The sequence below is a fragment of the Myotis yumanensis genome, unplaced genomic scaffold, assembly GCF_028538775.1.
Source record: "Myotis yumanensis isolate MYYU_CA2020_CCGP unplaced genomic scaffold, mMyoYum1.0.hap1 SCAF_9, whole genome shotgun sequence".
In the NCBI taxonomy this organism is placed as follows: Eukaryota; Metazoa; Chordata; class Mammalia; order Chiroptera; family Vespertilionidae; genus Myotis; species Myotis yumanensis.
In genome coordinates this window covers 43,149,189-43,176,999 of record NW_027223760.1, presented here as the reverse complement: position 1 = coordinate 43,176,999, position 27,811 = coordinate 43,149,189, and the positions used below count along the sequence as shown (strand labels likewise).

Genomic DNA, 27,811 nt, shown 5'->3' with positions numbered 1-27,811 from the left:
AGATGTGAACTTCCCAACTTGAGAACAAGGTAAACCACGAATTCAGAAGCTGCCTCGAAAGCTAAGGTGGCAGGTGTGGCATTTTCTCTTGAGGCTTTCACTGGGGAACCCACTCCCCAGATTTTACTGGCCTCCAATTTTGTTATTTACGAGTGTTCAGATTGCCATTATGCAGGGCATGAACATGCTAGGGATACTTCCTTGCCTTCTTTTTGCTTTGCTCCACACAAAGAGCATTTAGTCTAGAGTAGTGCTGCCCTGTACTGATAGGGTGATGCCCACTGTGTGATGAAAATGAGATCTTAATTGATCCATTATCTCAGTAAGGAACAGTATAAAGTAAGCCACAGATTCTTGCTCTCCTTTGCAAATTCTTTCAGTAGAAAACAAAGAATCTTGGTTAGGAAAAGTACTAGAGAGAGAGAGAGAAAGGAAGGCCCAAAGAGGTCACGTGATTGCATCAATATTGCACAATTAGTGTTAGGGTAAGGGCCAGGGTCTTAGTCTTCCAAGGCTAGTCCATGGCTTCTGCCCGCCAACACTGTTGGCATCTATTGTAGCATTAGGTTTGGGTTCCTATCTTGAGTAACTGGGAGATAAACCATGCTAATTCTGCTAGGTGTAAAGTCTCTAAAATACGCCCTAGTTAGTACCAATTATGACATATCTATGGTGACTGTGACAAAACTCCTGGGACTCCATTACTGTGGACTTAACACATTCTAGTGTTAAGATTTTCAAAGAAAAAATAACAATAGCCCTGACCAGTTTGGCTCAGTGGCTAGAGCGTCAGCCTGTGAACTGAAGAGTCCCAGGTTCGATTCCGGTCAAGGGCATGTATCTTGGTTGCGGGCACATCCCCAGTAGGAGGTGTGCAGGAGGCAGCTGATCGATGTTTCTCTCTCATGGATGTTTCTAACTCTCTATCCCTCTCCCTTCCTCTCTATAAAAAATCAATAAAATATATTTAAAAAAAATAACAACAACAAACCCAATAATATTGATCCATTGTCAGTTATAAACTATAAGGCTGGAGCACTCTGCTTATTTTGGTGATATCAACATAAAGCAGTTTGATTGTCCAATGAGCCCCAAAGCAGAAGTCATTAGTTTCTGCTTTCTTTTTAGAATAGACGGTTCATCAATGACATGGTGAAGATTTATTCTATCACTGCCACTAATGCAGTTGATGGGGTGGCATCCTCATGCCGTGCCTGTGCCCTCGGTTCTGAACAGTCGGGCTCATCGTGTGTCCCCTGCCCCCCAGGCGACTACATTGAGAAACAAACCAACCAGTGCAAGGAGTGTCCACCTGACACCTACCTGTCCATACATCAGGTCTATGGCAAGGAGGCTTGTATTCCGTGCGGGCCTGGGAGTAGAAGCACTCGGGTAAGTGAGTCTACTTAAAGAGAGAAACTCAGAAGTTCCCTGTAATGTTTCTTCAGGAGCTACAAGGTTGATAGTGATATTTAAAAATGATTTTTTCACTCCCTTTCTCGTGTTCTCTCCTTTTACATTTATTGATACTACATTTGTTAATATGTTCCATGTAAGTGCTAGTTTCTGGAGACATACAATTTTAAGAAAAGCACTCAAATAAGAATTCTTTCAAAAATATTAAATTTCTTGTGGTTCTGTTAAGGCGGGACAAGAAAACAACCTCTGTAGGTGGGCAATAGGAACATGCAGAGAGCAGCAAGTGTCTTATAATATTGTAAGGGCAAAGGTTGATGCTACATTTTGAATGAAGGAGAAAGCAGTTTCATTGTCTATTTAAACTGACCTAACAGGGACGTTTGACTGTGCAAATACCTTTCTACAAGATACTAACCTTGTAATAACTACTTTGAAAAGTTCTGAATCTTCTAAACTTTGCCTAAGAAAATTGAGTTAGTTTATAGAAATTCTCTGTAGTAGTATGGTAAAATATATTATGATGAAGATGAAATTACTGAAATAGATCTTAAACTAGGACTTTTTTTGAAGCACATTTTTCATAGTAACTCATACTTTCTTTCCTGCTATATTATTAAAAATTTTTTGCATTTTTTAATCTTAATCAAAGGACCACTCCGCTTGCTATAGTGACTGCTTTTTCTACCACGAGAAAGAAAATCAGAGTTTGCACTATGACTTCAGCAACCTCAGCAGCGTGGGCTCGTTAATGAATGGCCCCAGCTTTACCTCCAAAGGAACAAAATACTTCCATTTCTTCAATATTAGTTTGTGTGGGCATGAGGTGAGTTCTGGCTGCAGAGGTGAGATGGAGCTATATTTCAACTCAGGGTGAGTTAATATTTTTTATGTTGATGGCCCAGTAAATTCTCTATGGAAACTGACACCCACATGTCAGAAACAGCTTTGATCGCTTAAGTCCTCTGTTGCCTCCTAGCATGTTGGTTGGCAGCTTTCTCCACCAGGGACAACCTTGCCTGGTTCTCAGTCCATCAAAGCACTCATCCAGTCTCTTGAACCCCAAACCTTGGAGCTATGGTCTAAGTGCTTTGAGGATCTTTTGTTTGCGTAAAAGTGGATCAGGCTTGTCATCTCTCCTATTTTTTAGGCAGGCAGTTATAGTTTGAGAAAGTTTTACTGTTATTTGTAATATTGCCAATTTTGTGTCTTAAAAAGTAAAAGACTTCCAAGAGAAAGTTGATCCAGAAGTAAAAAGGAGTTAAGCAGGAGACAAATGTCAGTTGATCAGATAGCCTCTGCTAATAAATAATGGGGTTTTCTTTTCTGTGGGAAGAAGCAGACCTTAACTGACACTGGTAATGGGGAGAGTTACAGGACTATATGTTCAATATTTTTAAGGGCATACAAGGTTGGGATTTGCACCATGTCTCTTTCTATATTAATTCCTGATTATCTAATAATGGTCTTCATTATGACAGCTGTGCCAAACTTTGTACAAAGAAAATAAAGAGAGATTTAATGATCACATAAATTCTTAAAAAATCTATAAATTTTACATAGCATGACATTTGTCCTGTCCTAATTTTATGTACTCAGTTGGTTAGTTCCTCAATTTACTCAATAATATATATTAAGTATCTATTATGTTTACTAGTGTGTTAAGCAGTGAATGAAATTAATTCCATTATATATCACAGTTCTTCTTAGTCTTATTCCTGTATTACCACTGTCTGTTCTTCCATCTTTTCTCTTCTCCTTCTTTCTCTTTTTCCCCACTTTATATTCTCACTCCTTTCTGTGTACTGTTGACTTTCTCTTTCCTTCCTTAGGCGTGTATTTCTGCTCTTTTCCACTTTTCTCTCTTTTTGGCTTCAACAATTTAATTTGAGCTTAGTAAAAATATGTTGCACCTGTATTGTGGTGAGAAGGCTTGGTGGAGGGAAAACATTTCATTGGTTAGGACTACCAGCTGCATTAACAAAGTGAAATCTTGATTCTTTTCTTTATGCCCACGTGTGCACACTCTACATCTAAGACCAATAAACTAGTGTTCCTATTTTCTTTTGTATATTTCTTCATAAAAATTATAGAGCAAGCTATAGTCCTTTGTATTGGGACTATAGTATATTTAAACATTATATTTAAAGAGTCTTTCAATTTTTATAAATTATATCTCCCAACTATCCTCCAAATGATTATGAAAGTAAACCTTTGTGTTCCCTTAAACTTACTGTGTAGTTGAGCAGATAAATGTCCTTGAATCTAAGAGTATGTGATTAAAGACACTTGTTGTCACCAACTGTTTACAATTTTGATGTTGTCTTAGGATTCTATGGCAATATGGCTTTTATGTTTCTTCTTCAGCCTTCACATCACCTTTCTGGCACACATCAGCCTATGAAGTGCAAGTCTTTTTCTTGGCATCAGCAGTTTTCTGGTCTCTGCATGCATTGTTATCCTATGAATTGAAGAGTTCATAGATGACTTATACTTCCTTATGTTAGATGGCTTTCATCCACCACAAATGATGCTTGCAGTTGGAGGAGGAATGCAGCCTTGAATTAGTATATTCATCATAACCTCAGTGACTCTCAACCCTGGTTGAAACATTAGAATAGCCTCAAGAGCTTTTAAAAAATACTGGTGGCTGGGCCTCCCACCAGATCTAATAAATCAGAATTGCGGTGAGGAGAGAACCACTGCCCTACTAGAGTCACTGGCTAGCTGAGATCCAGTTTAGAGAGTGACCTCCAATAAAACTTCTTTATGACTTCATTTTCCTAGGGGGAGAAGATGGCTCTCTGTACCAACAACATAACAGACTTTACAGTAAAGGACATGGTAGCAGGCTCAGATGATTACACAAATCTGGTAGGAGCATTTGTATGCCAATCAACTATTATTCCTTCTGAAAGTAAGGGTTTCCGAGCAGCTTTATCATCACAGTCCATCATTCTGGCAGACACATTTTTAGGTAAGCTTCATTTCGTTCATATATGCATGTATAAAACTAGGGTACTGATAACCTGCCATAGCATTGGTTTTTATCATAGATGATTAAAGCCCATAGGTAATTCTAAATCATCACTTTGTGACATGGTTAAAAAGCCCCTACAAGTGAGGTCTAGTCATTAATCTCAGTGAGTACAAGGAACTTCTGAATTTATGTATTGAGTCAGATGTGATATATGTTTTCTGAGAGTTGGCCTTATATCACATCCTTTAGGAGTTTAAGAGACAAAATAATTTAAAACACCAAAACTAGAAAGAAAAGAACAGTAAACAGACACAATATAAACCTAAATTATAATATCTGTCATCAGTTTTCATCATGTTTTTTCATACCAGAAGTAAGTTGGTGACAAGTAGCAAAGGTGAATGTGCTGAGTTTTATTCCCCATCTGCTTGTCTATTTCTGTGGTGTCAAGAACATAGGAATATTTTAAGAAGAATTCAGGTTCCTGTTAGTAATTCACAGGGATCAAATTCATGAGACTTTTTGGAGTGGGGCTTAGGAACCTAACAAGGCATATAACAATCCAACAAATCTAACAAGTTTCTTAGATGATTCTAATACGCAGCCAGATTTGAGAACCATTGCTATGGGTTCCAGAGGAATTGAGCTTTACTTTTCAGCACCAAGGTCAGTTACTGAGCTTGTGCTCAGCGTAGGAGCTGTGTCAGAAGCAAAGGTCGCTGTTATTGCTTGCATTTTGGCTCTGCTATCATTTTGTTCAGGGAAAAAATGCCTTACTTTTAGATTAAGCAAATTTTAGAGTTATTTTTGGAAATTATTAGGGTACAAGAATCTTTTTTTTGGGTCAAATATGCCTGTAATGAATGTGAAAGGAAAGCTGTATTAGCAAAGTTGCCCAGCTCATTTGACAAAACTCACCAGAGGCTGAGAAGTATAATAGTGGATTGTTCAAATGTTAGAACTGGAAGGGACTTTAGAGATATTGTGATTATTGCATGCATTTTACAGATTCAGGACATAAGAGCCAAGGAAGTGAAGTGACTTAAGCAAAATTACAAAACTAGGGTATAGAATCTTTTTTTTATCCATAGACTGTGGAAAGTTTCTTATTGTCATATTAATTTAATACAATATTTCTGCTAAAATGACAGTATAAAAGTAAAGCTATTTTCTATTCAGATATACAGAGACTAAATAAACTTAATTTTCCCATATTGCTCAGTAATGTCTTTTTTATTGCCATGTAGGAGTGACAATTGAAACCACATTGCAAAATATTAATATAAAAGAAGATATGTTCCCAGTTCCACCGAGCCAAATACCAGATGTGCATTTCTTTTACAAGTAAGTGAAGATGCTGTTTCCCTTGACAGTTTTTTTTTTTTTTAAATCAAAAGAATGTCACTTCAGGGTGCCAGCATAGTAGCTTATAATTAATAGATAATCAGCAATTGGTTCTTAAATAAAAGACTTAGTAAAAAGTAGGAAACATGGAATAGTTTGAAAGCCTCATATAATTTTGCTCATATATATATTTTTTATATTTAAATATAAAAAAATATATATTACATGTTGCCTAATTTATAATACTTTATATAATTTATATTTTGCCTAATTTATATGATATTTTAAATTAGGCAATACTGCCTCTATTGTGTAGGCAGTACTTATTTATATCTTATACAACTAAACATCAGCCTGAGTGGATATGACATTTTTCCCTGCTGGAGGCTAATTCCAGCAGGTCATAAATGCAAGAAGTTCATCAGAAGGTTGATGGAATTTAGGGCTTCAGCAGGGCTGAAGATCTACATGTTATTGCCTGCTGCCAGACAGCTGAGGGCAGTTCCCCCAACCTGATGGTCCTTTACTGTTTACCAAACCTTACCTTTGATACGCATATCTGCTTTGCTATAGGGCAACATGTGGGAATAAAAAGCCTTGGGCCCGGAGATTGGGGAGCTTAGTTACTAAAGCTAAGCCTCCCCTGACTCCCGCAAAATGCCTGCCAAATTTATATTTCATGTCTAGTCTCTTTGTTAATTTGCGTCGCAGCCCTTTCTCCAGATTCCTGAACCCTAGTAGATGCAAATAAGACCCCGGCATTTCCCTTTAAAATTTCTTTTGATTATAATTTTGATTTTAATTATAGAAGCTTTACTAAACACCTTGATAATAGCTTATCACTTTACCTGAGAAAATAGTAAACTTTTTATAGTCAGTAAAAGAAAATGAACTTAATTTGTATTAAAATTACAAAGTAGTGAACTTTGATTCCTTTTCCACTTGTTTATATAGCATAGGAGTTTTTATATGGAGGATATTTTTGTCTTTGTAATCTGTGTCATATATATTTTGTAAAATGATATGTGCTTTACAATAGGTCTTCTGCAACTACAACATCTTGTGTTAATGGCCGGTCAACTGCGGTGAAAATGAGATGTAATCCTACTAAACCAGGAGCTGGAGTGATTTCAGTCCCCAGGTAACCTTATTCTAAATGATTATTTACATTTGTATGTATTATGAGGAAGTAAAACTCTAGCATCTTAATATTTTAAAACATATTCTCTATGGATGTAAAGCAGAGAACAGAAGACTCTGTAGATTTTGGTTGTAGGTTACACTGAGTGCCTATTAAGAAGTTTTGCTGTGCCCAGCCCGAGTGGCTCAGTGGTTGAGTGTTGACCCATGAACCAAGAGATCATGGTTAGATTTCCAGTCAGGGCACAGGCCCGGGTTCCTGGCTCTCTCCCTCGCCCTCTCCCTTCCTCTCTGAAATCAATAAAAAATATTTAAAAAAGAGGTTTTGCTCCATCTCAGTATTTCCCAGTCTCCTTAACAATATATTCTCCTCTGTTTGCCTGAGTGTCTAAATCTCTTAAAAAATTGCTTAGGTAATATATAGTTATACTGTTTCTATCCTTGTACTTATTCATACTGTTTAGCCTTAATTTCTTTGAGAGCTGGATTAGGAACTTTTCTGGGTGATCATTCTTTATCAATAATGAACTATTGGGGTAATCTAGATTAAATAATCTAACCTCTGAGTCATAGTTTCTTTCTCTGTGAGGGTGTTGCAGAAGACCAAAGAAATACCAAGCACGCTTCCTAGAGAAAGGGAGGGACCCCGTTTATTAACACTAGTGGACTCCGGGAATAATTTCCAAATCAGAGTGAAGAAACACACAGAGGCTTCGCTTTTTATAACCTTCTGGGGTCTTTGTCTTGCAGATATGGTTCCACCCCCTTTCATGGGCTTAGAGGAAGGCCCCAGGTGTTGGGAGTCCCCAGGCCATGTCTGATGATCTGTTCTAGGGCCAGCGATATTGACCTTCCCCACCCCACCCCCTTCCCCAGGGCAGTGCATTGTTCACAGTTTTTATGGCCTGGCATGCCTTGCAAGATCAGTTTCCTCCTCAAGGGGATGGGGCTAGGGTGGATAATTTGTATGATCCATTTCTAACTCTTGAGTTTTCTGATTAATGGTGGCAAAATCACCAAGGCAGAGTGTGACCTAGAGACTACATGATATTGTTTATTTAACTGATTGGCATTGAGGCAACAGCTGTCCACATTCTCGATCTGTTTCATACATCCGCTTTGCGTGGGAACACTAGGAGAAAGGAAGCAATTTCATAGACTCAGAAGAACTGTCAGTTTAAATCAGTGGTTCTCAACTTCTGGCCCTTTAAATACAGTTCCTCATGTTGTGACCCAACCATAAAATTATTTTTGTTGCTACTTCATAACTGTAATGTTGCTACTGTTATGAATCGTAATGTAAATATCTGATATGCAGGATGGTCTTAGGTGACCTCTGTGAAAGGGTCGTTCGACCGCCAACCTGTGGGTCGTTTGTCGCGACCCACAGATTGAGAACCGATGGTTTAGATAAAGATTGCTTTCATGCAAGAGTGACACTTAAAGGTCTCCTGATTTCTGTTCTTCACAGTTATTCATTGTTCAGTATGTATATTATGTATCCTAATCTTTTTAGGGTTAAGGTACCTTTGGATTGTAGTTTGCAAATTTTCCTTCATCAAACTACCAAAGTTTATGTTTTTTAAAGAAAATAATTTACTTAATTTTATTTTTGATAGTTTCACAGTAGCCCTTGAGAGATCTTAAGTTATCCTGCTTATGTTACATCAGGATTGGAAGTCAGTGGTCTAAGCATTGTTTCAATTACTTGGGCATCTTGAAAATAATTACAGTGGTAACAGTATTTGAGGCTTATTTCTGGGCATAAAGGCATTCTAGCATTCACCTCTTACCAATTGTGTTTCTCTGGTTCTTATAGATCTATGACTTAATTTTTCTTTTCACCTTTTCTGAGAGAAGAATGTGATGAAAATACATAATAAAAGGTAATAGATATCAATCAGTGGAATAAACAGAGGGAGCTTACTGCTCAAGGGCATTGTGGGGGAGGAACAAACTGCTCTGCCCTCAAGTTTCTTCAGGTTGGACTAATAATGAAACAGACTTGAGGCAGATTAGCAGGAGAAAATAACCAAATTTAATACATACATATGTACGTTTGAAACCCCACATACAGGGGAGATTCAGAGATAGAGAGGGCGGTTGAGGTACAAGACATCCTGAGCAGGGGATGAGGTAATGCACCCTGGGGTCTTCAAAGGGTCATTGCAGGACCATCAGAACAGACTTTTAGTAAATAGAAGTGTGCCCTGCCCTATAGATAGTAAAGGGAGGGGCCAAAGTTTATCTTGAGCCTGAAGCTAGAAGTGCCTTTAGCTTACAGGGTAATCTGCATATCACAGAGGCATATCTTGGGATGACTCATTCTGGTCCCCCCACGTATCATAAGTATCACAGAGTGGAAGATCCGTGGGCTAGCATCCATGCTAAGGTCCAGGCAGCAGATCAGAGATTCTTTAACTGCTCTCCCATGCCCTGCCATGTGGCTTTGAGTGCAGATTGCTCATTCTCTTTAGCACCTCTGAGGTCCTTTTTGGACCTAGCAACTAACCTCCTTGGGCCTCTAGGAGTCTATATGGATGACTTGTGAAGCCTCCTCCAGATCTCTGAATCGAGCAGATAACGTTGCTAAAAGACTAGTCTACCCTTTAGAAAATATATCTCTTTAACTATCCTGAAATAGGTTTTGAGTTTTTAAAAATAATGAAAAATAATCTCATGATATTGTGACTTTTTTTGTTGTTGTGAGGAGAGGGAAATTTTTTGTTGTTGTTGTGAGGAGAGGAGACGTTAAGTTCCTGCTTTGACCTCTAGTATGTTTTCCTACTTAGGAACCTTAACTGTCTTTTCAAGGGTTTCTTAAGATCCCCTGCAGCCAAACCCCTTGGGGTGTCTATTTTAAAACCATTTTCTAGACCGTCCCTAACATGTAAAGAATCTCTGAGTGTTCAGCACAGGAATATCTTTAAAAACACAAGGCAATTCTGATACATATCAAAATTTGAGAAACACTGGTCTTAATCCATGTTGTAGAGATTTTTTTTTTTTTTAGACATATTCTCAAATATTTTTTCTGCATTTTCGTTTCTGAAAAGCTAGTTTACAATGTCATGATTTACAGGTTGGGTTTTATAATTGTGATGCTCACTGAAGTTTGAGAACTGCTGCCCTGGGGAACTGCCTGAACCCCACAATCTAAATGTGCTGACCTTTAGCTCTTTCTCGAGTCAGTTTCTCATCAGGGCACAAGGGGGAGCTCTGGGATCAGAGCAGGAGAAGCAGAAGCTTGTTCTGAGAAAATTAGAATTCTCTTTAGCATCAAGGCCAATAAAGACTTGCGATTTCCTCCTAATGGTAAAGAAATGTTTACAAAGCCAGATACTTAAGCTACTTTTGAAGAGGACTTAATTTGCATTTCTTGAGGGTGAGGGCTTTAAATTCTCCAGGAGAGAGAGAGGAAGGTGCTAAGCAGGCAATTGCCTTGAGAAGTCTCTCACACTGATCAAGAATTCTCAGAAGGGAGGCTGACAGATAGAAAAGGATGCTACCCCCCCCGCCCCCACCCCTGGTAGCACTGTGTCTTGGTAACTTGGGAAAATGTCACAAGACCCCCCCAGCCCTGAGAAAATGAGACTGTCTTAACAGACAGTGAACGAGGCAGAAGAAAAGGAGAAATGTGTGCTCTCTGTGTAGCTCATGGAGAATTTAGAGAGAGCAGCAAATTATCGGGACCGCCTGCTAATCTGCAGTTGAATCACCAGCCTGTCTGTTTGGTTTGGCAAATGCAGTTGGTTTCTAATTCCACAAAGTGTCTGGAGGGTGTGAGACATTTTAGATAAAAACTTAGCAGCATGATGTCTGTGCTAGACGAAATCTGAGAGCTGGAGTGGACGTTTGAGATTATCTAGTGCAGCTTGTACCTTGGCTAAAGAATAAATTGCTAACACAATAGGCCACTAATATCCCTAAATAGATGCCCCTCCAGCCTCTGTCTGAAAGGCTTTCCAAACCTCTAATCATGACTCCAGGTGGTTAGAGGAATTGAAGGTTCTCCTTTCATTAGGAATAATTGGACCTACGCACTGTGTCCAAAGTGCTTTCGAAAACGGGAGATGTCTTTCAGTGAAAAGGTTATAAAAGAGCCTTATTAGAAAACAGACAGAGGGAACCAGTTTTACTTGGATAATCAAAATGTCATAGCACATTACAGATCCTTAAGTCAAAACCCATTTGCTATTCACAGTGGGAAACGGGGAAGACCCACATTGTGTAGCTATCAAGTGGCACAGTCAGGACGGACTGATTTCCTGACCGTGTTTGTTGCTCTTTTCGTGCCATCCTGTTTTCATCTCTTTATTTCCCTCCTTCCACTTCTTTATGGTAAAGATTTGCAACGAAGCATGCTAAGCAGAACAAATATCACATCTACCCAGGGATAACTCAACTGATCTGCATGTTATGGGTGCCTTCCTTTAATGAGTCAACTTTCCTCAAATACAGTCTTCTTTATTAATGTGAGTTAGAGGGAAAATCAGCATCCTCACTCTCTCAACACTTACAACCATATTTAACTGCTTGGGTAGTTTATATATCAGCCTAAAATGATTTTGCCAAAACCTCCTTCAAATTCCAAATTCATCTTCATTGTAGGCGTAGTCTCCGGGAATACTGTCTCGCAGAAAAGGGACAACGTTTCAGAGTCCTGCCCTGATAGTGTTCAGTGTTCAGTGTGCCAGGGTTCATCCCACAGGCTCTGATTCAGGGTCTGTCAAAGTTATTGGATGCTAGTCTGGTGTTTTTCTTTGGTCTTTGGGGAAGGACTGTTAAAGCCCAAAGTCTATCTATTTTAAATTGTTAAGAGCAAGAGAATAATGATTGGTTTAGTGAGTTCCTTGTGTTCTTTTTCCTCTGCACTATTTATGGACAAGTAATAGATATCTAAATCTGTATAAGTTAAGTAGAAAAGGTAATAGAATTGAAAAGATTAAGACCAAGTATGCTCTTATAACATTAAAAAAGTAAGGACACATATAAAAGCATTATGTGCATAAGCAAAAACATCTAAAACCCATTCTGATCAAGAAATGGAAATGCTCTAATACAGAATTATTAAAGTGATACAATTCAGACATTAATGAGTAATCATAAGACATGTATATTAAAATATCACAGAACAGTCATAACACTTTAAGATCAATTTTTAAATAAGGTTGTAAAGCTTTGACAGGCATTTATTTCACATATAGAGTCTATAGATAAAAAGGACTAGGGGATGTCAGTTAATGTAGTTGGTCCAGGTCTTGATCAGATGCTGACTTTTGGTTATTACCCCAGGGTAATCTTTAGAAAAGAAGGCTTTTGCAGGAGACTGATAGAATTTTCTATCCCCGAATATAAGAGCTGTGGGTCAAACTGTCTTACATTCAAACCCAGTCAAAAGCGATTTATGCTCTTCAGCCTTAGGGCAGATGAAATTGGAGCACGATGCAACAGCATTGTCTGGACCCTGCTAAGATGGGTCTCTGCCAATGACAAGGCAAGACTAGAGCATCACCAATCCCAGAGGATGTCAGCCTGCTGGCTCCAAAGTCTTCTGGCTACTGGGAATCTTAAGAGACCCACCAAAGCCCCACCTGAAAGAAGTTTAGCAACATTAGTGCCCTAACATCAAACAAGAAATGTTCTAGGCACACAAGACTGTGGCCATTCCCCCCAGTTCCTGGGACTAACTCCAGAAAGGATCAGAAATGTAACTGACAAGGTAGATGAATTTGTTTTAACTTTGGATTTTGAACGAAGCTTAGGCAAAACAATTTGACACTGCTTCACCAACTATCCAAACAATTAATGGGAGGCTGAGTGTTAGGTCATCATAGTTCCAAAGAAAACAAGATCTGTCTGCATGAATTCATAATATGAACCAAGGAGATTCTTCTGTAAGTACAATGATTCATTTAAAAGAGGACACTAATAACTCATAGCTCAGTACTCTTATGTCCCAGGAAATATATTCCACTTTAAAATCTAAGACATAACTGCCCAAAAAGAGATTCATCTGAATTCTTACATGTTGCCAGTGCCATCCTGGTTGGTAAGGCAATCCCCAAAGCAAAATAAACAGGGAAATTTCTTCCTCACTTATCAATAAAACCAAATCAAGATTCACCTGGTTGTCCTTTGAATATAAGATGGTCTCGGTGCCTAGAATTCACAGCACACCTGTTCATCCTGTACAGCTCTAGTCTTGTATGCTCCAGCGATCCATGCCCTAGTCCTGTTGCTAAACATTTACTCACTGGTTTCTGTGGGGATTGCATGGACCAAAAGTTATAAAAGAAGCACAATTAGTGATACCTCTAGAAAGATGGGGGTAGAAGGTGGAGATAGTGGTAACTCAGATCTTCAAATGGAAAAGTATTTCACATATTTAGCAATAAAGTGTTTATCTTAGTATTCACTTTTTGTTTTTCTCTTAGTAGGAGAAAAATATTTTTTCTCTTGTGTCTTTTTTTCCCCTTCATTTTTTAAAATTCTCAACCTGAGGACCTACTTAGAGAGAGGTAAGGGGAGGGGGGAGAGAGAGAGAGAGAGAGAGAGAGAGAGAGAGAGAGAGAGAGAGAAAGAAACATTGATGTGGGAGAGAAACATCAGTTGGTTGCCTCTCATACTCCTAAGTGCCCCAACCAGGGATCAAACCTGCAACCCAGGTATGTGCCCTGACCTGGAATCGAACCAGCAACCTTTCAGTGCACTGGACAATGCCCAACCGAGACATTCTGGCTGGGCGGTGGCGGCGGTGGCGGCGGCGGCTTCTTCTTCTTCTTTTTTAAAATTCATTTTCATTTTCTGTATAAGAACCATCAAAATTGTTACTGCTTCATACATCCTTGTTTCACAGGAAAGGCTTGATTCAAACTGTGAAACTTATATTTATAACAAAGAACCGAATTTGAATATTCCACACTTTAAATGATTCATTGGGTTAAAAGAATTAAAGAATTGATTCTAAATTAAACTGCTTTTAACCTAAGAATTTCTTTGAAAAAGTGAAATCTACCAAGGAAATGCACTGAATCATTGTAGTACTTTGACACCAAATGGCAGCTTACAAAGTACTTCAATGTCTTGATTTTTTTTTTCTGTTCCTGTAGCTCTGCAGTTCTTTAGAAAGTGATGTGCATTATTAATAGTGTTTTATATTTTGAAGTGCTTTAGACTTTTCCAAATTGTTCTTTCATTGTATCCTTTATAACCACCCTGTGAAAGCAGTATAGCAGACATTCCGCTTTTGACAAATTACAAAAAATGATATGGTAGGAGGGGTGTTGAGTCACTTATGAAAAACACAATCACATGAAAGTTCAGTTGGAACTGTAACCCAAGCCTTCTCTCCAGGGCCTTTTGCAACTTTGATTAAATTTCCCTTTTTCTTTGTGATTTGAGTTTTTTTTTCTCAAACTTTAGCAGGCCTACTCTTTTATTTTCTGAAGATAAACAGTCTCCCTCCCCCCCTCCCCCCCCTTTAAAACTTCTGTGTGTTGGAAATGTAAAATAGAAGACAATTTGGGGAGGCCAGATTCGAGCAAGAAAGCATGCTGGTAATATTTGCTAAATAATCATAAGTGTCCTTATTTTTAAAATTGCAAGTCATTGTTAAGAAAATAATCAATTGTATTCTTGAAGAATTTTTCTAATTGGTTACCCATTTTTTTCCAAAAGAACAATTTTGAGTTGCTTTTACTGATCTGGAAGGTGGGCATTAGGAAGAATGTTTAAAATTGACATAGTGTTTATCTATTGCACTTACCTTTTAAAAAACATTTTTTATTAGTCTGAATATATGTATTAATCGCTTTTTACACACCAAGAAATTAAGAGGGAAGCCATTTTCCCAAAGAATCACTGTTCACCATTGTTCTTCGCTCTGACAATAGCGGGCCTCTGTTTCTGAAGCATGTAGTTTACATTCCGCCCATGTTCCCTTAGTCTGCAGCACACAGACACTTTGGAAAGATAGGTAGGTAAAATGCAGTCAATTTTTAGGCATATAGAATTTTTGTGTGTTCATATTCTAGGTAACATGATATATTTAATTAAGAGTGTGAAATGTTACCTTTTTGGTAGATTGAAAATTACAGTTTTGGCATTTGAAGTTAAAACTTGAAAGGATGTTTTTCTTTTTATTCTCCCTATTACTGTGTATCTATCTTTTTGCTTTTAAATGTTTCAGGACACCTGTACTCAGCACCAGTTAAGGCTGAAGAGCTTAAGTGGGGTGTAGTAGACAAATGAAGGGAACAATATTTCTCTAGTTTTACAAATTCATAAACAGTCATTCCTACTAGAATTTTCCCAAATACCTTCTCTCTTCAGTAATCTCTACACAGTAGCGGCAGGTTAATTTTTGAGCCATGCTGTGTTTATCTGCCCCTAAAATGGAAGTGGCCAGTTGACACTAATAGGCCCACCGCATCAGAGAGCAGAGTTTCAAAAAGTCTCCATTCAATTCCTGCCTGGTGGTTGCACGGTGTCTAAGTTTGCACCGGTCTAAACTTCATCCTTCTTTTCCGAGTGATGACTGTAACCACATCTCGAAGGAAGTCGTCATCAGGTCGAGGAAACCCAAGATTGCAAAAAGCATTAGCTATGGATTGACCCGATGGTGGTTTTGTGTGTTTTTTCACTTTAGACAATTTTGTTTTCATGTCTTTTCCCACCTTCTATGGACCACGGTCCCGTGTATCATTCTGTCCCCTGAAGCACCTTGCCCACATACATCACCTTAAACAGAAATAGCAACCTCCTGGGCAGCTGATTAATGATTCTCTCTCATCATTGATGTTTCTGCCTCTCTCTCCCTCTCCCTTCCTCTCTGAAATAAAAAAAGAAAAGAAAAAGAAATTGCAACCTCTGGTTACCACCCAGGGCACGCCTGGTTGCCCACTGCTCACTCACTGCCTCGCTCTTGGAACTCCAGCCACAATGACCTGCTTGCAGTTTCCTCTCACTTCACCTGCCATTTCATCCCATTGGCATGAATTCCCTTGGTTTCTCCCCTCTATTCTGGCTAACTTCTATTCCAGAATATTCTAGATTTGGTTTAGATATAACTTCCACCAAGAAACCTTCCACGAGCTTTTTATTTATTTTTTGTCATTACCTGTGCCTTTCTCTCCTTTAATTTTTTTTAAAAACAGCTCAATAGAGATATATTCACATACCATTACAATTCACTCATTTAAGGCATACAATTCAATGGTTATTATATATTTAGGTATGTGCAAACATCACTGTAGTTAATTTTAGATCTTTCTTATTTCCTTAAAATGAAGCATCATACCCTTAATCAGCTCCCTAAACCCCAGCCCCCTTCCCAGCCTAAGCAACTACTAACCTACTTTGCATTTATAAATTTCCCTGTTATGGATTTTGACATGAATAACAACACATGACACATGGAATTTTTTATTGGCTTCTTGTACTTAGCATAATTTTTTTGAGGTTCGTCTAATTTGGGGCATGCATTAGTACTGTATTCATTTTTATGGCTGAGTAATAGTCCGTTGTATGGATCTACCACATTCTGTTTATCCATTCACTATCTTAATGTTGAGGGACATCTGGGTTGTTTACACATTTTGGCTGTTATGAATAATTATGTACAAGTTTTTCTGTGAAAATGTTTTCATTTCTCTTGGGTATTTACCTAGAATTGGAATTGCTGGAACATGTGGCAACTTTCTGTGTAGTTGTCTGAAGAACTGCCATATTCTTCCAAAGCACCCTCACCGCTTTACAGTGTATGAAAGTCCCAGTTTCCCCACATCCTTGCAACACTTGTTATTCTCTGTCCTTGTGATTCTAGCCATCCTAGTAGGTGCGAAGTGGAATCTCATTGTCGTTTTGTCTCCTATAGATTATTTTTTTTTTAATGTATGTTTTCTCGGTGGTATCCACGCATTACTTCCCAGTATGCAGTCCACACTCAGGTGTTGATTAGACTTGATCGAATGTGATACAAAAACTGTCTTTTTAAAAACTTATTATTTCAGCAAGTGTCCAGCAGGCACCTGTGATGGATGTACATTTTACTTCCTGTGGGAGAGTGCCGAAGCTTGCCCTCTGTGCACAGAGCATGACTTTCATGAGATTGAGGGCGCCTGTAAGAGAGGATTTCAGGTAAGGAGCAAACTGTGTCATTGAAGATACAGTCCTTCAGTCTAACATCGCTTACATCATAGAAACTCAGATTTGAGAGCATGGCTAAAGCTTATAGTTCCCTTAATGTGACATTAATATGCATTTAAAATCAAGTGTGGAAGCTAAACTCCCATATGCTGAGGTAGCTGAAGTTTTACACTGAGCATTCAAAGACAGTGTTGCTCACATAGAGTGACTGTTGAGCAATTTCTTTTTTAACATTATTAAGTAGGTAAGGATGAAAAGTTCAGATTCACAAAACATGATGTCTTTTAAATCCTCGTAATAATAATGATATACTTTTAATGCTTCACAATGGAAATCCATCTTTACCTTTTCTCTAAAATTATGATAAACTTATTATCTTATAATCATTTTTTTAGAGCAAATGAAAAACTAAGATGCATTCCCTTTTTTTGGCTACCAAGTTTAACTCAAGTTTTGAAAATCTCAACTACCTTTATTAAAATACTCTTTAATATTTAATATTTCTATTCTGGAAGGTAATGATTGGGAGTTTAAGATAGGTCACAACAGTTCCTCTAATTTTATCTCAAACTGTCTTCATTGAAGAAGTTCTGTTCAACATGTGATAAGAACATTAGAAACAGATAGTGGTGAGGTGATCCTTTTAAATATATGTTTTGATCTTAAGAATAATATCTTTTGATGTATTTGACATGTTGAAATATATGATCCCCCTTCATATTTCCAATTTAATTTGAGAAATACCAAAATCAGTTAAACATGCAATTTTGAAGATATTTGCCAAATGAGGTCAAGGTTCAACTGGAAAAAATATAAATGCCATTTCTAAGCTCATACATCTTGTTTAGTGTATTACATTGTAACAACAAACAAATGGGTGTGATTCAGTCAGTGGGTAGGTTTACCTCCAATCTCTGAATAAAATATTTCAAAAAGTCTGCTCTTCCATAAGCTTCACATAATACAAAGGACAGCTCTCACTGTGTTTTCCATTATGTCCACAAGCTAGGGTAGATTTCTTTGGATGCCAAAGCCTTTTGATAGAAAATGACAGTGATTATAGATCATTGTTATAAGTTTCTTTTAATTTTTTAAAAATATATTTTTATTGATTTTTTACAGAGAGGAAGGGAGAGGGATAGAGAGTTAGAAACATCGACCAGCTGCCTCCTGCACACCTCCTACTGGGGATGTGCCTGCAACCAAAGTATATGCCCTTGACCGGAATCAAACCTGGGACCCTTCAGTCTGTAGGCTGACGCTCTATCCACCGAGCCAAACCGGTTTTGGCTAGTTTCTTTTAATTTTTAAATGATTCCACTATATTTCTGCCCTAGTTCCTGCTCCATCCTTTGTAATTTTTCATTTTATATTTTACTTCCTCAACTCTATAAATACATCCAGATCCAGATGTGTATAAAGTTAAAGTTACACACGACAAGTCCTCCACGTATAGGTGATATAAGCTCACAGAGCTGCACAATGTGCGATAAAAGTGCTCCTATCAAATTGGATCTCAGAAATCTACACCAGGTTCTAAGGCTGTGTAAGCAATACTTCTAAATGTCAGATAGTAGTAAAGATTTGAAGAGGGACTGTGTGATCACTAAGAGGAATGTTTTTGAATTTATCATCTAATTTATCTCACCTTGTTCACAAAAAATTCCTACATGCTGGAAGAGTAAGCTTTTCAGCTGTATTTCCAGGTTTGTCGATGACATGTGACCAAGTGAAGGCGTAAGGCTTCCTAATTAATAAAATGACTAAGAAATGTATAAAATGACTAAGTTATAGATGGCTAAGAAATTTTAGCTTCATTTTTTTTGTTTGTTTAACAATTTGAGGAGCTTAAAGTTAAGCATACTGGGTTTATAAGGATCTTTTTTATTTTGAAGTTTTAGCACTTTATTTATAGGACTGTCATTAGACATTAGAGGGTACCATTTTTCACTGGGTGTTGGACATTTAATAAAGCCATATAAACTCTTTTTACAGTCTCTTTTCCTGTTGGAACGTACTTCAGATGAAGTCAACATTTGCTGACTAGGGTTAACATTTGTCTTTTTATTGTCATTACCTACACTTAGAGATGTGTCAGTTCAACTGGAATATGCCTTTTCATTTCTTATCTCATCCTTCTCATAAAAGTAATTTACTCATACTGAGTTTAACGAAAATGTTGTAGTTATCATGCATGAAAAAACTTCTTAATTTTAATGTCCTTTTAAGAAAAAAATGCTGAAAGTTATTAATCCAGACTTGGTTGCAACTTTTTCTCAAAGTAAATAAATATGATTCTTCTGCATATCAATCACTAACTGAAAAAATTGAGCATGTATATAAAATCCAATTAAACATTGTGTTGTTATCCTCCTGTCAGGGTGTTGATAAAGTGACCAGCATACACCAGAAAATGTAATGAGACACCAGGAGCAAAAAATGTAATGCCCCATGACACTTAATGTCACTGAATATAATCATCATGCATGTTGCTACTGGTCACTGCATATGTTGAAATATATTAGGAACCATGCACTGTGCTCTGGTTTTTATTTCTAATCTGTTTTATTTGGTCTATTTATTTTTCTAATTGCTGGTTGAGACCAAAAATAATTGATTTTATTACTCACTGGTTGCAATTTGCAGGTTGAAAAACATTGCCTTAAATAAATTGTCATCTACTTTTGGAAGCTCAGAGTAAAACTTCGTGTGGGTAGTGATGACCAAGAATAATTCCATCCTTATTTAGGCATGGGAAGTGGGGGGCAATCTGTGTACCCCCCCACCCCAACACCAGTCACCAAAGCCTGACATTCAAATTGTATTTTCATGTCCAGGGTGCAAGGTCTACTCTCCTGCTCAAGGAAGAGGCCTGTAGGGGAAAACATTCCAATTATAATTATATTAACCAACTAAACGTTTATTTAAAAACATGAGTCAGAAGTCAGAGATATCAGAAATGTGAGGAAAATAGCCAAAGGTTGTGTCTAGATCAGTGGTTCTCAACCTTCTGGCCCTTTAAATACAGTTCCTCATGTTGTGACCCAACCATAAAATTATTTTTGTTGCTACTTCATAACTGTAATGTTGCTACTGTTATGAATCGTAATGTAAATATCTGATATGCAGGATGGTCTTAGGCGACCCCTGTGAAAGGGTCGTTCGACTGCCAAAGGGGTCGCGACCCACAGGTTGAGAACCACTGGTCTAGATGGAGTTATTTTTATTCAACTTCCTTAGCATGTATGTGACAATCCATGGTTTTAATTGGTTCTGTTGCATTTTAATTCATTTCCTTATCCACTCCCCTCTGTATCTCTTCTACACCTTCTATATAACTTCTACATCTCTAGAGTTTCAATAACTAGATGAATGCTGAATAATCTTCTATGCCTACATGAATAAAGGGTTAGCAAAGCCCTTCTCCATCTTAATCTTATTTTTTATGTCATCTCTGTTTTTTTGTTTTTAAAAGGAAACCTTATATGTATGGAATGAACCAAAATGGTGCATTAAAGGAATTTCTTTGCCTGAGAAAAAATTGTCAACCTGTGAAACAGTTGACTTTTGGCTAAAAGTGGGAGCAGGTGTGGGAGCTTTCACAGCTGTTTTGCTGGTGGCTCTAACTTGCTATTTTTGGAAAAAGAATCAGAAGTAAGTAACCTCATTGGATCTTTTTTGTGAAAATTTTAGACTATCATTATATCCAATAGTTTCTCTCAGAGACACAGAAGTTTCTTCTAGTGAAGGAGTTATAAGAAAGGCCTTAAAGAAAGTAATTGGAAGTAATTATAATTCTGACAATATAGAGATCATAGAACATCAGAGATTATTGAATTTGATCCATTTATACAAAACAAAAATGGTGACTCAGTTTTGAGATCAGAAAGCCATTTTTTTTCTGTCTATTTTTCTTGTCCTGATATGATATATTCTTGCCCCAACTTTCCTTGTTTTTTTTTGTTTTTGTTTTTTTTTTTTTTAGTTTCTTGTGGGAAGATATTTGCAAAGAAACAAACTAATTGTATAAGCAGATAGCAGCTTTATTTATTCAAGAAATCCAAGAATCTAGAGTTGAATATTGAGTCTAACTCTTGATTTATATTGCGGTGTTACATGATTTGACTCTTTTAAAATGATTTATGTGTCAGTGGGGCTATGAAAGTTCTATATAATAATACCTCAAGACAGTTGGAATATCTGTGGTTTTCTAATAGAAAGGGATGAGTGATAGAAATGGTAAAGACCAAATCAATTGCCTATATGGTATTCTGTCTTATGACCTGAATTTTGGAACACTGTATGGCAAATTAGCTTCCAAATATTTATAAATTAAGAAAATGCATTTAGAACTCAAGGTTTCTCTTTGTTTTTCAAAAATTCATAATTGGACAATTTAGTCCATGTAAAAGGATGATAGAGTTCACTGTATTGCATTGATCCTCTGAAATCCTGGAAAAGATTTGTGTATAGATGGTACAAAAATGAGAACATATAGTGCAATAGCTATAGGTGAGGGAAATTTGTTGGTAGAGCAACTGTACTACAAGACAACTTAATGAGTTTGTGTGTGATCACTTAAAATACGTACTATTTTATATTAACCCCCCACTTTATCTATTTACTACCACTTAGACTGGAGTACAAATATTCCAAGTTAGTAATGTCAACTAACTCGAAAGAGTGTGAACTCCCAGCTGCGGACAGTTGTGCTATCATGGAAGGAGAAGATAATGAAGAGGAAGTTGTATATTCTAATAAGCAGTCACTACTGGGAAAACTCAAATCCTTGGCCACAAAGGTGAGAGCAGAATTTTAACCTGGTCATACTGTGCATTTATAAATTAGGGGCCATAGTAACCTAATAGTAGCATTCCTGCAAGCCCTGTCAGTCAGCATGTCTATATTTCTGTCAGCATTTATCTAACAGAAATGCTCTTAGAAGTACATAAGGATATAAATACAAGACTATTCACTGCAGCATTGTTTTTGCTGGTTAACCAAGCAGAAACAACCTTAAACACGGTAAGTATGGAGTTAGATAAGAAATGTTCATTTAGCAACGTAATGGAATACTGTGTAACCCTGCAGCTATTAAAGATATAAATATCTATGTCAGTAGATCCAAGGTAAAGTAAAAGAAACACATAGACTGTCACATTTCTAATAAATGTACATTTATGTTAGTATTTGCATAACAAACTACTAACAGTAGTTGCTTTTTGGCAGTTTGAACTAATGGGTGTCTTTAGTCTTTGGAATAAGACATTTTTGTCATGTTTGAATTTTCACAAAGATAATGTATTATAATATTAAAAAAGAAAATTTTAATGAAAGATCTCATGTCCATTTATACTTTTCTTTAAAAAATATTTATAACGAGATTGCTTCATGCAGAGAAAATAGAAGTTATGTAAACTGCTGAGGTAGCAAATGTACCTTGTCAGATGCCAGCACATTTGTTGGCTTTGAAATGATTACCATATCCAGACAGATAACATGAAGCCTTAAATATTATTTATAAATACATTTTATTCACATTCTTCACTATTGACTTAAAAGATAGAAATGTCCAGTTTATCCACTCAGGATTAAAAATAGAATCAAACAGAAGAAAATATGCATTTGAAATGATTTTCAGAAGGAAGGACAAATGACAAAAGATGAATTTATTGAAAGTATTTTAGTAACCAGTACCTTTTACTCCTAATTTCACCACATGAATCTATTATAGAGGATCATTTAAAAATAAAATGAATAAGCCATATTCCTCTTCTACTAATGGTTATTTAATAATTCTTTCCTTCTTTTAATTTTTTTAAAATCCTCACCCAAGTATATGTTTATTGATTTGAGAGAGAGAGAGAGAGAGAGAGAAAGAAAAAGAAACATCAACTGGCTGCCTCCTGTATGCACCCAGGCCAGGGATCGAACCTGCAACCTAGGTATGTGCCCTGACTAGGAATTGAACCCGCAGCCTTTTGGTGTATGGGATAACTCTCCAACCCACTGAGACATACTGGCCAGGGCTATTTTTCTTTTCTTAATATGGTAGTTTAGGAAGGATACGATTACTATGGAATAGTAATATGAAGTGCTTGTCATGAACTGATATTTTACCCTACTTTCAAGCTAACAAGTGAGCCTGCCATAGTTTCATAAACACTTTAGAAGGCATGAGATTCCTATTCAGGGACCAAGGACGTTTTAGCACTCACAGCAGAAGCATTAACTAGAGTATCAGCAATTATACCAGTTCCCAAAATCCCACTTGCCACAGATTTAAGGAGAACGGCAACCAAATTGTTGTTAGAGCATCTGGTGGGTATGGTAGACCCAGTAATCAGCTAAATTTTGAGAGATTAACACTAGGGCATTTTCCTTCATGGGAAGATGGTCTGGCCCAGACCAGCTGTATCCTTGAATATACTACTTATACTTGACAAGTCATGCTTATGTGCCCTTTCAACCCTGTTGATTCACCACGAATGGGACTGTGCTTGAAAATGGCATTTCATTTGGACAGAAGCTCAGTAATAAGCTTGTCGCTGTTTTTTAAAAGAGTAACCATGTCAAGGGGGTGATGAGTCTAAAACCCCAAATGATGCCCCTGGAGAAAGCCTGCTTCCCATCGCCAGAGTTTCTAATGGGCAGAATCATAATCATAGTGAGTTGTATCACAAAGTGGTCGTTAGGATTGTGAGGCCACTAAGGTAGAGAGCATCACTTAGCTTGCTGGGCAGCTCTTAACTCAGCCTGCTGGTTTGGGTCCACTTTGTGGGGTAGCTGATATAAAAGAGCAAGTAATATACTCAAGTGATGCCATACTGTCTCCAGCCGCAAAGAGTCCAGGGAGGTGCTGCTTATTTTTCTTTGAGTGCTGGCTAGACTTAGCACTGTGGATCTGCCCGCATAGCCTCAAGGAATGTAGCTTAGCAGATCCCTGGATTCTGCTGGCAGAAGTCTGGTAACACAGGCAAGACTGTTGAGACAGCTTTCTGACTTGACACCAACAGGACATTATTCGTATAGTGACAACTTTGGGCATCAGAAGTGGTATTTGTCCGCCTCATGGAATGACTGACTGCAATCCTGACTCACACATTTGTTGCAAATGGCAGAGGAGTTAGGACCCCTGGAATATGCCACATGTGGGCTGCTCTGGACCAAAGGAATCTCCTCTGACATTTATGAGACGAGGAAGCAAAAACATATACCATCAATTCCTACTATATATTCGGACATAGAAGCAGTAACAGCAGCATCTTGAACGGGCAAGCAGAACTCCTTGTACTAGGTCACATCATCTTCCCTTCCCCACTGCAAACCTGTTTAAACCCCATTTGTTGAATTTCATATCCTTTTGCTGATTTGGGCTTGATTCACATATTGTAGTCTTTTTTTTTAAAAAAGGAATCCACCTTATTTCTTGCTCAAATATCAAAATATCTCAGTTAATGCACTGTTTTAAAATAAAAGGTAGGAAAAATGTCCAGATAGGGTGATCATACTCATCTATCAAGATTCCTTTGGGTCAATTTAGCATTCTCCAGTGACCTTCCACCTTGAAACCCAATCTGAGGCAGTAAGAGCTCAAATACTAGTCATTGCCACACCGAGTTTTCTTATGGGAATCAAATCAGGTCTTTTTCTCAGCCCCCTTCCTCCCCCCCTCCTCACCCCCAGAACATGTGAATCAAATCTTCTCAAGGAAAGGTCACAAAATCTCAGCTTTCCTTTCTAGTTCATGGCGATTCCTGGAAGCTCTTTCCTGTAATATACTTTGAACTCCTTGAGGGCAGACACTTTGTATCCCTAAAGTCTAGTCCTGTTCTTGTATAACACAGTGGGTACTTAATAAATATTTGAATTACCAATGGTTATTTAAAAAATTAAGTCTGGTAAACATGAGACTCCAAGCAACTCTCACAGAGCCAGTGAGTTCAAGTGCTGAGATTTGCAGGCTGCTTTCCCCAGGACTTGTCATCTCCGCAAAGGCTGGGCAAAGCCGGAGGTTGGTGTGCACACTGTGATTTTTTTCTATAACCCTGTCCCTGTAGCCTTAAAGCTTGTCTGAAGTCTTGGACTTCTCCACTCAAATGAGAGACAACATCAAAGCAACCTCATTCTTCCTGACAGATACTCAATGTCAGCTTCCTATTATTTTCTCATTTTACTCGTCTACTTTAGAACACATCCAGTTGCACCTAGGGCTGGTCTGCCTCCTATTTCCTTTATTTTAAAAATAATCCTTGTCCTCTTCATCTTTCTTCCCTTCGATAGCATAGTTCCCTATCTCATTCCAACAGCCTTCAGAAAGCTTTTTCTGACTTGAACGGTGAAAACATTGGGAGAGATTGCACCTCTTATTTCTCTTTTTCTCCATTAAAGAAGAATTATTTATTTTAATAGATTACATCTTAAAATCATTTTTATTCAATTTATTGGAGGTGACATTAGTTAATAAAGTTATATAGGTTTCAAGTGTATAATTCTGTAATACATCGTTGGCATATTGTATTGTGTGTACCACCCAAAGTCAATTCTTCTGTCACCATATATTTGGCCACCTTTACCCTTTATTAACCCCCACTCCCTTTCCCGCTGGTAACCACCATACTGTTGTCTATGTCTATGAGTTTTTATTTGTTTTTCCTGTTTATTCATTTGTTGTTTTCAGATTTATATCCCACATATGAGTGAAATCATATGATTTTGAGTTTTTCCCATCTGACTTATTTTTGCTTAGCATGATATTCTCTAGATCCATCCATGTTGGCACAAATGGCAGCATAACAGGCTACATTTGGAATGTGTCATATAACAAACACCAGTTGTGATATATTTGAGTTAAAATTTTGATTTATTATCAAAGAAGACTTGTTTTTAATATTTTTGGCATATATGTGCCCAAAATATTTTCCTAAAACAAATGATCTGTGTCTTTGTTTGCCTTATGTATTTCTGCCAGCCTTTTTCTTATGTTTAGCCTATGTTATCTTGAGAATATTTAGCTTCTGTCAGTTCTAGTTTGTCCACAATTCGCATGGCAAGGTCATCTATTTCAGCACCTATGTCAAATGTCCCCTTAGGAAGATCTCAGTGGGTTATTCACAAGAATAACAGCCACATCTTTTGGTATCTATTGCAGTCATGTGTTTGCTCCGATTTTGGATTGTCTGTCTTATCTTCTGGATATCAAAAACATTCTTCAGGGCAGGCCTTCTATCTGTTTTATATTGGACACCCTTATTTAAATGTAAAAATCCTAATTATGAGTGGCAGGCGCCTAGATTAAAATGACTGCCAGAACTTTCCTTCTGGACATGTAAGATCCTAAAATCTTATTGGAATTTTAATGAGTTGATTTTGTTTTAATATATTTCCTTCATAGGAAAAAGAAGACCATTTTGAATCTGTTCAACTGAAATCCTCAAGATCTCCAAATATATGAAAAGACTGTGCTGCAGCTTTCAGACTGATGAATAAAGAAACCTGCTCTCTAGTTTTACAGGACCATAGTCTAGAGCCCCCCCTCGTACCTGGCACTTTGGTGATGTTACAGAGAAGGCCATGCTGCTGAAAAGGGAAGGAGGTTGAAATGTTTGATTGCCTTATCACATGGTCAAGTATCTTGCCAAAAATAGGAAAGCAAATGGTTTGGGTCTCAACTGAAGAGGAAGCTCAACTCAGGAAGAGATTTATCTGTATATACACATAACTGAAAGATTCCAGTTATATACACCTAACTGAAAACCAAGGTTAAGCCCACCAGTGCACTGTTGATGCATGCCATATAATTAATGGGTAACTTTTATTATTTATAACTTCTACATGAAAAGTGTGCTATGGAGGGCAGAAGGTAGCATATGCATTGTGATCCCATTTTTGTCATTTCTTTGTTTATGTTTTAGGGAAGATTTGAAAACTTTTTAAAGGTATAGTTATTTTTTCCCCAATATTTATTTTCCTGACAAGACCTTGAAACATCTTTTTTTTAAAAATTAAAAATGATGAACAAAGAAAGACAATAAACCTTTTGTTTTTTTCATAGGGTATCTTTCTTGATTTCAGAAGCCTAAGTAAGCAGTAATTTTTTAGGAAGAATCAGCATGTGCTTGGGTTATATCGAAACTTATAATTGCCTTTGAAATTCCATTCTTGTTGGAACTGGTAAGATGAGCTTGACTAGAGGTGTTGAAGGAATATTTAGGGGGGAAAAAGCAAGGAGAAACCTTGACTTTCCATTAATACAAACAAGTGACACTATCATAGAAGTCAAATGGCTTAAACAGTTTATGTAATGCTCAAAGCATGATTTAAAAATGAGTGGGAAGGCCTGTTTATCAAATCACCTTGCAAAATCATGAAGAAGGTGGGATGACTTGTGTACAAGTACAGATAACTATACAAAGGTACTGGAATAATTTCGTGGTCTCCAGAAAATGGCAATGGGATATTTGCCCTTGGTCAAGCATCAAAAGTTATCATTCTGCTACAGGATGTAGAGGATTATGACTTCACAGAGTTGTGTGTGTGTGTTTTTTTTTAAGTCAATAAGGCAGGAATTCAATTTTAGAAAGTTGCTTATAATGGTATTCATAAGAATGTGGTTATACCATTAACAGTCATGAAATAAGTGTTGTTGTTCTTATTCAAAAGTGATCCAGATAATTATGATATTTCCTATGATGAACAGATTACTAGTATTAGCACGATTTCAATATTATTTATTGAAAGCAGTTTGAAGTTGGATTTGACCAATTTTGTTTTAGAACTGAC

At 37.4% G+C, this 27,811-nt stretch overlaps 1 protein-coding gene across 2 annotated transcripts in view; it reads left to right on the top strand.

Annotated features, from left to right (window-relative positions):
• ELAPOR2 (endosome-lysosome associated apoptosis and autophagy regulator family member 2) overlaps window positions 1-27,080 on the top strand; it is a 128,124-nt gene extending 101,044 nt beyond the window's left edge. For both annotated transcript variants that reach the window (XM_070424162.1, XM_070424161.1), the window contains 9 exons: window positions 1,129-1,392; window positions 2,069-2,242; window positions 4,204-4,393; window positions 5,644-5,740; window positions 6,780-6,881; window positions 16,894-17,020; window positions 20,505-20,683; window positions 21,665-21,830; window positions 26,424-27,080. In XM_070424162.1, coding sequence (XP_070280263.1) covers window positions 1,129-1,392; window positions 2,069-2,242; window positions 4,204-4,393; window positions 5,644-5,740; window positions 6,780-6,881; window positions 16,894-17,020; window positions 20,505-20,683; window positions 21,665-21,830; window positions 26,424-26,483 — 1,359 coding nt within the window. In that variant the 3' untranslated portion in view covers window positions 26,484-27,080. The remainder of the gene's footprint in view (window positions 1-1,128; window positions 1,393-2,068; window positions 2,243-4,203; window positions 4,394-5,643; window positions 5,741-6,779; window positions 6,882-16,893; window positions 17,021-20,504; window positions 20,684-21,664; window positions 21,831-26,423) is intronic.
• The last annotated feature ends 731 nt before the right edge of the window (window positions 27,081-27,811 follow it).